Here is a 12,263-nt window from a genome sequence, read left to right as displayed (position 1 = left end):
TTTTGGACCCAAAGTTTTTACGCACGGCTCTAACAAGTCGAGAGCTGAGTGTGGAGAAGCGGTTCTTTAAAATAGTCCTCCTTCATGTGAGGGAATCCAACGCGCGGTCCTCTATGAACTCATGGTATCACTCCCTCGTCATCTGCTGTTACGCACGGTCTGATTCTGCTCTGCGCTCCTCCGGGTGGCAATTTGGGTTTGGATTTTATTGAGGCTGTGTCAGGGGAGGGGCAGGAGGGGTTCAAAGTGGGATAAACCAAAGAGTGGGACAGGGAGTGAGGCAATGGGCGAGAAGGGATCAGTGTCCTTTCATGAAGTGCGCTTCTTGGTAATATGGGTGTGGACCCTTCAAACCCAAAGTGTCCCATCAGTGCGTCCTTTGTTTGGACATGATCATCTGGCCATTGATATGAGAGTGGGCTCCAATTAATATCTGATTAGCACATTTATTCCCTGGAACCCTTTTGTTTTTCTCTGCAGGTCTGGCAGCATCTCTTTGTTGTGACCAAACCCTCGTTCTCTGATCCTAGCATTAACATGCCATTTGTACTTATTTTCAAACCCGATGATATTTTAATTATCACATATTTGGACGGTTTAGGACCTTTACATGTCGGATTTGTGCCTCAACACAAGGAGACACTTCAACACTAGATGAGAAGTAAAGAGGGGAAATCCCATAATCCCTTCTTCAGAGCAGACACCTTTGAACTCAAACAATAAACCCAGGCCCACCCTAATTGTGGAGGGGTCTGCAGTGATCTGCAGCAGCAGTAGCCCAGGTACATGATGGGACACGCCGATGGCCCCTATGAATTACTACAACAATGAGTAAAGCACTCCACTGGGACTGCTTTAATAGGGAGTTAATGGGGTGGAGGGCGGGCGATGAATGACAAAGGAATAAAGGGCAGATTATACATGTGCTTGATTTGTGGTTTTAGGGCAGCGGTGACTGGATCAGCCGTTAAAACCTTAAAGGAGGAGGTTTATGTGTCATAGCCACTGACCAAACTATGAGAAATGGCCTTTTCCTAACGTGCTCCTTTTTATCGCAAGCCTCTATTTTCTACTTCTCTCTTTGCACAAAGGGGATCACTGATGCAATCCATAAACAAATTAATTCAAACTAAAATTACCCAATAAAAACCATTAGCACCAGAACAAACCATTTCCCCCCCCAGCAAAGGTCACTGAACATGACTCACTCCTTCGAACTTTTAAACTCAAGAGTCCTCTACAAACATTTGTCGACCTCAGTACTTCTTAAGTGGTAACAATTGAAGAGTGTAAAAGTCTGAGTCATACAAGGACTTTACAGCTGGGTGGATGCCATTTAATATTTATCCATGTTCTATTAATGTGGCGAATGTGTACTGACTCTAGTCCAATACAGATCATTCATTGACAGTCATACTATTATTTTACACACAACAGATGAATGGGATGTGAGGGGGGTGGTTTTTTCTGTCCACATAGATAGAAAACGTTTTAAGGGTTGAGACTGATCTTCCAGTCACAACCTGAGATCTTTACACTCCTTATACTCAACCGGTCTAATATATCTGAAGATTCTCAGTCGTCCATGTCAAGGTATTTCTGGAGATGTATAAGTAAACATAGGCAGCTGGACTTGCCTGTGTTTCCTGAAGAGGTTTCCCCTGTAAGTCAAGAGGCTTCTTCCACTCTGACATACTAGTGAGATGATTCATGTTTTAAACCTCTGTGAGTCTACAGCTAGAAGATGTCTCAACCTGATTATTTTATTTGGTATTAAATATCCCCTTCCTTCAGATTATGTGTCCATACATGCAAACTCTACATTTAAATAGACAATAAAATGACTGCAGGCATGGTTACAGTTGGAGAGTAAATAAGAACATTTACAACAGCAGACTGCCACAATTGATACATGTTTGTACCCACATCTCAGATTTTATGCTTTTTATTAATCAACATTCAAACGAGGAATGCTATAACTTATAAGTCACAGAGTAGCTTATCGCGAAGTTGGATGATATCCACCACCTGTAACTGCATTTTCTATCTTTAACAACCATAATAATATTAATACTATTTATTTATATAGCACCGTTTAAAATACAAATACAAGGAACTTTATAAGTTAAAAGTTATTAACTGAAGGCAAAAAATAGAAAACTTTTCAAAAACAACTACATAATAAGACAAGAATAGATCACAAATATAAGAATAAAAATGCCACAGATGTGAAATGAGCAAGATCTAAGTAGAGAGGATCCTGGGCCAATGATATGAGTTTACTAAACTAGTCATTAAATGGTGAACCGTTAAATATGGTGAATTTAGTTTGCCATTATGTAGAATAATTCTTAAATTGGATGAGTGATGTGTCTTTAAATTAAATTTAAAAGAGGACACATGGTTAGATAGATCTCCTCTGGGAGATTGTTCCAAAAGTGTTGAGGGATAATAATATTAACAAATCTAACCCTCTAGTCTAAATGTTATGTGCACTCCACTTTAAGGGGGTAGCAGGAGAATAATTATTCTGCACATGAAGGGGGTGGAGGTATTGTTCAGTTGGAATCATGATCACCTCCATTTCTCTCTCTCTATAGACCAGCTGGGATTATCTGTCCATAAATGACGAACTCCACACACAGGACCGAGGAAACAGCAGCTTCACTTCTGGTCTAACACTGCCTCCATGCGTCCACCTCACATGGACCCGCACACCGGGGCCGCTGGCTGCTACGTCATCAAACTGCGACATAACAGGAGAACCAGCGCCACATTTTTGGGTTGCGCCAATTGATTTGGGCATTTGCAGCCTTACCGCTTGAGCCACAATCAAAACAAGTCTGGTGGTATGTATGCTCTTGTGGTCGTGAGGCTGTGTGACAGGTGTGTCTAAGTGTGACGTTAGCAGGAAGCTAGCTACTACGGTGGATGTTATTAGACACTGACGAAGCTAATGTTAGCCAGCGGCCATTCATCCCCATTAGCTCCCCCACATGCATGTCTAAATGAGTAGCACATGAGCTAAGGGGTACTTTTAATATCTTCCCAGGCTAAAGTGTCCTCATGTACCTAGCCCGCTAGCTAGCCACCGGTGTTTACGAGCTAGCCGCGCTAGCTGCTGGAACTAGCGGTCAGGTTAGCTGCTGCGCTGCATCCTGTCAGGTGTCAGGTTGTTTGGTTCGCGTTGGACGAGTTCACTTGACCCGATATCGATCGTGCCACTTTTGGGTGAGGTGTATTAACGAGGAGCCACGATTATAGATCTAGTTGCAAATATGATATAGTCTAGATTGTTGGTGAAACGTCATCTACTACCGGCTACACTCACTGTTTGTTTCAGAATCAGAATCAGAAGTATTTTATTGCCAAGTACGTTCACACATACAAGGAATTTGCTCTGGTAATTGGTGCAAACAATGAACATAGAACAAAAAGACGCAATAAATACAACATGCATGGAGAGCAATAAAAAATGGGAAACCAGTATATATTTACTCACTGTTTACTTCTTATTTACTCACTTTTTATCAATATTTATACAAAGTAACATTTATTTTGAGATAAACATTTCTGAATAAAAATATATAAAAAAATAAAATATAAAAAGTGAATTAAAAAGTGAAATGCTAAATGCAAAACAGTTAACAGTGTCATATTGCAAACTGCAGTCGGGAAGAAGCTGGTCTTGTGGCGGGAGGTTTTGGTCATGCTTCATTCTGAGTTTTCATCCTCTGCTGATAATCACCGGGGATCTCGGCTCTCAATCATGTTGATGCATCTGAAAAGGACAAGTGATGTGTTCTGCTGTTATTGACCCACACTCTTCCTCTCCGCCTTTCCTCTGCTCCACATCAGGAACCACATTCAGCACCATGAGTATATTTGGGGCGAGCTCCGGGTTTGGAACAGCCGTGACCACAGGTGTCTTTGGGAACGCAACCACAGAAAGCCATAATCCCATGAAGGTGAGACAGAGGAGCAGGAGACAAATGTTTTTACATGTTTGTCTTAATCATTGCTAGCAGATCTGATCTGAGTTGTGACTGAAAACGTTACGTTATTCTTCTCATGTGTGTGTCCCAGGATGTTGAAGTGACTTCACCTCCAGATGACAGTATCAGTTGTCTGGCTTTCAGTCCATCCAACATGCCAGGGAATTTCCTCATTGGAGGATCCTGGGCCAATGATGTAAGTTAATTGTGCACTCATAAAAGTGGTTGAATATGAAACAGTATGAAAACCTATGTCAAGGCTAATGCCCTATCTTGCCATGTAAATAAATAAATTCCTAGGTCCGACCATTCTAATGAATCCACTCTAAAACTGAATGGGTTCTTAACCTTGATCCCTCCACAACATTTTTAAGGAAATTTTCTCAGTGGTTAACAAACAAATGCAGATGACATGATAACCTCCTTGGATGAGGTCATTTTTTTAATACTGTACATGAATCACCTGGAGAAGTTGGAGGAAGCCCATCATTCGTTAATGGCAAGTGACGCTTGTAGTATCCTCAAAATCTTTCCCAGCTTAACTCTGTTGCTCTCCTCTGATTCTCAGGTCAGGTGCTGGGAGGTGCAAGACAATGGCCAGACAGTTCCCAAAGCCCAACAGATGCACACAGGTCCAGTGCTGGATGCATGCTGGAGCGATGTAAGTCTCATCATGCAGAGCAGTTTCAGCTAGACGATGCTGTTTGCCGGGGTCATGTAACAATGTATAATATGCTGTTCTCTTGAATCAGGATGGTAGTAAAGTGTTCACTGCTTCCTGCGACAAGACGGCCAAGATGTGGGATCTCAACAGCAATCAAGCCATGCAGATAGCACAGGTGGGATGAGAGCTCATACATCAACTATACGGTTCTAAGAATGATGTAGAATCAGCTCTAACCTTTCACTGTTTCTCCTCACAGCATGATGGTCCAATCAAATCAATTCACTGGATAAAAGCCCCTAACTACAGCTGTATCATGACTGGCAGCTGGGACAAAACACTGAAGGTACAACTTTTTCCATTGGCACATTTTAGGCCTTAGTCTTCTCAGTTTTTAATAATCAGAATCACAAGCGAGTAACCAAGGTGTTTAGATTTTACCAGCAGGGTTTCCTTTAGCATTAGATTGTATTTGTGGTAGTAGCTTCTAGTCAGTATGCTATCATGCACACCTGAATACTGTGGACTGCCTCAGGTTCCCTCCCAGTGCTGCCGATGGCCAGTCTAACCATTACAGACGGGTGAATGTGTTAGTGAGAGACAGAAGCCGCTTTCAGACATGACCTCCGGGTAAAATCGGGAGAATTGGCTACAGAGTTTATCCGAAGCCTTCGCAACAGCATCAAATCCTCTGCATTATTTAGACGAGAGGTGGAGCCGCCGGGTGCAGCAGACAGAGACAGGAAGTGACATATGAACTCCGCTGCGGTGATCACATGATTTTATCACCACAAACTCTCTTGACATCTTCAACATGCACCTCCTCCGTCAACTGCCTGGGTGAAAGCAGCTAGAGAGAGTGCTGCATTCAGGTCTACAATGAAGCAGAAGCAGGAAACACTTCATTTAGAGATCTTTTATGTGGGCTTGAATAGCAACGCAAATGTCAGAGTCAGCTGCCCTGAAGATGTCCACTTGGAAAAGTTTGAGAGCTTTTTGTGATAAGGGCCAACACCAGTGTAAATGTGCTGTGCATGACTTCTGCAGCTGAATATACACTCCATGTCCTGCCTCCTGATGGAGAAGCCCCTCCTAACCCAAAGGTTCTGGACATTTTCCTGTTGTGAAGCGGCTGTCCATTTCCTGCTGCGTTCTTCATATGTTGAAGCAAACACTGGAAAATATCTGGACCCAAGTTTATGTCTGAAAACAGCTTTCTGCTCATCATGAAACTGTGGAGGGACCATTTAGATCCATCGTGGGCTGCCACAGTCGAGGCTTATTTGTTTTTTAATTTACCAAGACAAACTACCCTTTTCTTTTACTAATTTAGGTTAGTTTAGGAGATTTTCTGCATTCAGTCAGTCTGTAATGACCACAGTGACCTTTATTTTATTTTTTTTACAAATATGTTTATTGAGCTTTTTATATATTGACATAACAACAATAAAACAACACTCAGTACAACATTGGTCTAGACAGTCTATGCATACTTACAACTCACATTCACCCAATCAGTGCAATGACAACAAGATAAAGATAAAGAGCCTAAGGCTAGCCAAGGACAACATTCGAGAGCACTGAAGCCACTGTAGAGCTGGAAAAGTGAAGATATGGAGTCCAAATGTTCATAAACTGTCCCTTTGAAGAGTGAAGCAGACAGGTCAGGTACTCAAGGGGAAAACATTCCATAATTATCTTGTGCCAGTTCGATTTAGTGGGGGGTTTGTCGCTTAACCAAGACAAAAAGATATTCTTCCTTGCTGCATATGTGAGGATATTATACAGTCTGGCAGCGTTGGCATCCACAATAGTATCCTGACTGGTGTAACCCAGGATTAAGGAAAGAGGGTCCATGTCCAACACCACACCAAATATTTTTTCCAAATCTTGCAAAACACCCATCACAGTGACCTTTATTAACCATACAGAGGCAATTCATCAGTGAGCAGCTATCAAGCATTGGAGCACTTAATGTAGCACTGAGAAAAATGCTTTTCTGTTTTCCTCCTCAGTTCTGGGACACCCGTTCTCCCAATCCCATGATGTCTTTACAGATGCCAGAGAGAAGCTACTGTGCAGATGTTGTAAGTGTTGTTTGAGTGGTATGACATATTTTAATACGTAGTGATTGCAGGCATTTTCAGCTTATTTCTAATCTTCCTGACATGCAGGTTTACCCCATGGCGGTGGTTGCCACAGCCGACAGAGGACTGATCGTGTACCAGCTGGAGAACCAGCCCTCGGAATTTCGCAGAATAGACTCTCCTCTCAAACATCAGGTGAGTTAATTAAGTGCCATTAAGGATGATCATTTCATTGTTTCTCTCTATACACCACTAACCCTTGTATTTCTTTTTGTATCACCGGCAGACTGACTTTTTGACAGAGTATAAAGAGAATTTAAATACACATTTGTCGTGCATTGTGGTCTTTTGATCTGATGTACTTCTTTGCCTTGTCCTTGTAGCACCGCTGTGTTGCCATATTCAAGGACAAGCAGAACAAGCCCACAGGCTTTGCCCTGGGAAGCATTGAGGGTCGAGTGGCCATCCACTACATCAACCCTCCGAACCCGTGAGTGTGCAAAATTATCAGTTTCTCACAACTGAGTGTTTGGAGTGTTGTTAATCAGTATCTACAGTTGTTGCTTTAATTCAGTAAGGTCCAAACATTTCTTCTAAACGTCTTGTTTACATAATTTAAAAAGACACAGGCTCTGAGTGTTGAAGGCCTGAAGCAAAAGATGATATGAATGTGTTTGCTGACGTCTTTCAGAGCCAAAGACAACTTCACTTTCAAGTGCCACAGGTCCAATGGAACCAACACAACCACTCCGCAGGACATCTACGCTGTAAGTTGTCAGAGTTACTGAGCCAGTGTTGAAAGAAATGTATAATTTGTGCTTATAATTTTTTAGCTTGGCTTAAACAAAATATCAGAACAAAGAAAGAAAGTCATTAGTTTTCATACAGTGTGTTATAAATGTTTTATTTCATTGGAAACATTCTCCTCATGTGCAGACACATTAGCTATAAGAATAATAACATAAACAATGGATGCCTTGCAACTGGATAAACTAGAATAGTAACCATACAATGATTTGACTAATTTTCCCCTGTGCAATTCCTGTTATGATGTGTCATATCTACATTGAAAAAAATCCTTGATGCCTTCTATTTTGTGCACTGCTCACTATTCAAATCACTAGTTTTCATCAGTATACATTCATAACATGCTTATTAAAATATATTACATATTATACTAAATACTCAATAACATTTTCCCCCAATAGGTAAATGCTATCTCCTTCCATCCTGTTCATGGAACCCTGTCCACTGTGGGCTCAGACGGACGCTTCAGCTTCTGGGACAAAGACGCCCGCACCAAGTTGAAGACGTCCGAGCAGCTAGACCAGGCCATCACAGCTTGCTGCTTCAACCATAATGGCAACATCTTTGCATATGCTTCCAGTTACGACTGGTCGAAGGTGAGGGCTGTTCAGTTGTGAATAGGTGTTTTGCACACTGTTGCCGTTGGCCTTTTGACTCTGAGCGCCACAGTTTTCTTGTTCTGTTAAGTCTCTGACTGTCATTCTGCATCCCTCAGGGCCACGAGTACTACAACCCCCAGAAAAAGAATTACATCTTCCTGAGAAACGCTGCAGAGGAACTGAAGCCTCGGAACAAGAAATGGTGAGTGAAGGGCATGTCACTGTCCGTAAACCTGGAGACCCTGGTGGCCGGGCGGTGCTGCCCCACTTCATCTGCTCTAGTGACTCACTCAGTCTTTTAGATAGATAGATAGATAGATAGAGTACTTTATTCATCCCCGAAGGGAAATTAAGTTGTCATAGCAGCCGGTATATTTGAATACAATACAATAGAATAAAATAAAAAATATTGAGGTAGAAAGAATAAAAACAGAAACACAAGATAAATAGGTAGATAAGGTGCAGTGGCAAGATGATGGTAATAGTACTGATGATGGTAATGTTATTGTTAGACAATATATAAAAATAGTACAGTATATATAGTATATCATATAACATAATATATATATATATATGATAGTAATTATACCAATATAATAGCAGTATATAGTAATAATGGCAGCAACAGTATATATCATAATAATAGTAAATATAATAATAATAACATGTACACATGTATAAATATGTGTATATAGACTTATATATACAAAGAATATACAGAGAGTATGATATAATATATGATATATAGTAGAGGTATAAATATAAGTATAGATAATATAATATACTATGAGTGTAAGAATATGTAGACAGAGTGTGCAAAAGACAATATTATTGTATAAAATGATATATAATATCAATATGGTTTATATGCATGGATGCATGCATGCATGGATGTGGGCAGTAAGGATATAGACATGGCTCAGATTTCCTCCGCTTGCAGTTTTACCTTGTCAGTAGTTCAGACCCTGTGTTTAATGAGTTAAATTCAAATTTTGTATTAAGTTATAAGTGCTAACGATGACATGATTCAGGGATCACTCGTCTGTAGGAAAGCAATAATTTGCAATGAGTCGCACGTTTGTAAGCATTTGCTGATTTTGTGCCATTTACTCTGTGGAAAAGGGGACAGAAGGAGAAAACCTTTACAAAAATACAACAAAAAAAGAGACTTTGTGACTGACTGCTCCCTCCTGTCTTTTAGATTCGTCGTGCCATGTCGCATCTCTCGTGAAGAAATGCGGAAGACCTGTTGCTTTAGTGTGTGTATACGCTCGAGACAGACTCCTTCCTTTCGGCAAACACCTGGACCAATGCGGTGGTGCTGCTCGTACTGTGCATGGACCAATCAGAGGGGCCTTTCCAACCTGCCGTTGATGACAGCTACGTGACAATTGGCCTTCGAGTTTTTTCATGGAAGGGGGAGGGCTCTATTAGTCATTCATCTTGATCTGCATTACTTTTTTTTACGTGTTCGGCTCTTCAATATTATTTTTTTTACAGTTTTCCAAAGACTTTTCATTCTCTTGATTTGATGTTTCCCTGAGGATTAGGTTCATTACATAAAACTGGGATGTAAAATAAATAACAATGTGCATACTCTTAGATGTGAACATGTTTATTCCAAGTTAAGGGAGTAAGCAGGTTCAAATAACCTATTGTGTTTGCTGTATTACTGTTTGTCGGGGATTTACGGTAATGTAATGTGCATGCGAGAAACATGACCACTATCCTACATATTTTAGCTGTAAACCTCTTCATCTGGAATAACACACAACCAAAATGATAAACTTTGAACAGCATCTGTGTCACAATGACCGTTCTGTCTGCTTGTTTTAATCCAAGTCCACCAGCAGGGTGAGCATTTTCCCCATGGGAGGGTTGCCTCCTGAAAATAGGAGAGAAGCTGGGTTGTCAGAGGTGAGCAGGACAGATGAGATCAAAGCAGGACAGTGGGGTTCTTCACTCAGGTTCATTCCTTTTGTCGGGGATACCCAGCTTGACATGGGGGGGTTTATCAGGAGGATATGAATGAGGGCGCATGGCCAGCTACAAAGGCCCATGTGTGAAAAGTGAACCAGTTCATAGAGGAGAAGGTGTGAATGAAATGTCTTTTTATTGAGGTCATTAGAGTGTCACCTCTCCGTGAGCCTGACCCTTGGTACTTAGCAGCAGAACTGCAAAGGCACCGAGGGCGGGAAGAGACAATTCACCGGCTCCTCTCAACTTTCATGGGGTGACACTGGTTCCACTCCTCTAGACTGCCGTCTCCTCTACTGTTACATCAGGCGCCATCAAGTTTCCTCAAATGAGCCGAAAGTGCTTGAGTTTGACTAAAAGTCCTGTATCGATCTATCTGAAGTAGCTTGCTTCTGTAACCATCAGGAGATTGATAGTTATTTTGACAGCCAAAATATTACAAATCTGTAGGATTGACCTGTTGTTGCAGACCCCTGGATCTGCCTCCGAGGTTATGAATGTGTGTGAGCAGTCTAACACAACCATGACAGTGGAAACCAAAACGCTCCGCACACAGGCAGCGTCTGCTGCAGATGTTTTTGGAAAATGTGCAATCATATGCTGTATGGTGGGGTGTGGAGGGCCAATAGAAATCTGTCAAATTGAATTGAAGACCACTTCATTAAGCAACAAAGGCCAAGTAAACTCACCTTAGAGTCAAGTCAATGTCGGTATTGTTTGGACTAAAAAGCTCTTTCCTGTAAATGTATAAGTACACATAGGTGACTGTTGGGATTTCTAGAAGGAATTGTTGGCACAAATTTGTTGTTTCAGGTATTTCCAATACATCTAATCTATTAGAGGAAAGGAGAAAGGTTTTGACCTCCAAAGTTCTACAAAAAATCCAATCATTTAATATCTTATTTTATTTTTACCTGACACAGCAGGGATAATAGTAAAGACCATTTTAATAGCATCTCTGCATGACACAACATTTAAGTACTCGACATATTAAGTCCTGAAGTGAATTTCAAGTACACAACTTAGTATGTAGCAGTCATTGAAATATGAAGTAAAAAAACAACATATCAGTCATAGAAGTTTACACGAATCTACTGTGGTTTATTGTACAGTAGCACAACTCTATATCTATGATGGGATACATCATGAGATCATATTAGGAAGAATATAGATGATTGAGTACATCAAACAAAATAAACCTAAACAGAGTGTGTTGTGTATTTACAGTTTCTACAGTTTCACTCACTGTAGGGGAATGTTCAAACTTAACCCCCCTCTGCACGTCCTGCTTGCGTGCTGTGTCATGGTATGTCGTGCTGTGTCATCAATCAGATGCTGTATGGTGGGGTGTAGAAGGGAAGCATGTGGTGGAGGGCCAATAGAAATCTGTCAAATTGAATTGAAGACCGCTTCATTAAGCAACAAAGGCCAAGTAAACTCACCTTAGAGTCAAGTCAATGTCGGTATTGTTTGGATTAAAAAGCTGTTTCCCTGTAAATGTATAAGTACACATAGGTGACACAACATTTAAATACTCAACATATTAAGTCCTGGAGTGAATTTCAAGTACACAACTTAGTATGTAGCCAAAATCATTGAAATATGAAGTTGAAAACATCAATCATAGAAGTTTAACACGAATCTACTGTGGTTTATTGTACAGTAGCACAACTCTTTATCTATGATGGGATACATCATGAGCGCATATTAGGAAGAATGTAAATGATAGAGTACATCAAACTAAATAAACTTAAGAGTGTGTTGTGTATTTACAGTTTCTACAGTTTCACTCTCACTGTAGGGGAATGCGTGCTATGTCATGGTGACGCAGGGGAACGAGAGCAAACGAAACAAAGTGCATTTGATCAGATGGAGTAAAGGTGGATGAGAAGCAGGACTCCTCCACCGGGCTGACACCATGCGGCCGGGTCCCACATTCTCTTTGTGTTCTAAAGGACAAAAGCAGGTGCAGCCCCAGCCCCGATGGGGGGGGCGGGCCAATGGGAGAAGCCGCTGCCCAAGTTGGCACCCATCGAGCCCGGTGATTAGTCAATAGTTAGGCAGGGGCGTGGTCTCCTGCTGGCCGTATAAAAATGTGCCCCCCACATCGGGTTGACTTTGTCAGAGGAGCTGC

General features: G+C 41.3%; 1 protein-coding gene across 2 annotated transcripts; it reads left to right on the top strand.

Annotated features, from left to right (window-relative positions):
- Positions 1 to 2,763: 2,763 nt before the first annotated feature.
- Positions 2,764 to 9,966, top strand: rae1 (ribonucleic acid export 1). Of its 2 annotated transcripts, XM_061070058.1 has the most exons (13): positions 2,764 to 2,849; positions 3,859 to 3,968; positions 4,087 to 4,191; positions 4,564 to 4,656; positions 4,748 to 4,834; positions 4,919 to 5,005; positions 6,675 to 6,746; positions 6,834 to 6,941; positions 7,130 to 7,236; positions 7,438 to 7,513; positions 7,955 to 8,149; positions 8,269 to 8,354; positions 9,354 to 9,966. In XM_061070058.1, coding segments are annotated over exons 2-13 (1,110 nt in total). In that variant the 5' UTR covers positions 2,764 to 2,849; positions 3,859 to 3,875; the 3' UTR covers positions 9,355 to 9,966. The 2 variants fall into 2 exon arrangements, with proteins under 2 accessions (XP_060926041.1, XP_060926040.1); XM_061070057.1 differs by lacking the exon at positions 9,354 to 9,966 and having other exon boundaries at positions 8,269 to 8,358.
- Positions 9,967 to 12,263: the final 2,297 nt, after the last annotated feature.

This window comes from Limanda limanda, chromosome 4, assembly GCF_963576545.1.
Source record: "Limanda limanda chromosome 4, fLimLim1.1, whole genome shotgun sequence".
NCBI lineage: Eukaryota > Metazoa > Chordata > Actinopteri > Pleuronectiformes > Pleuronectidae > Limanda > Limanda limanda.
Note: the sequence above shows the minus strand (reverse complement) of the source record. Positions and strands in the feature narration are given on the sequence as shown.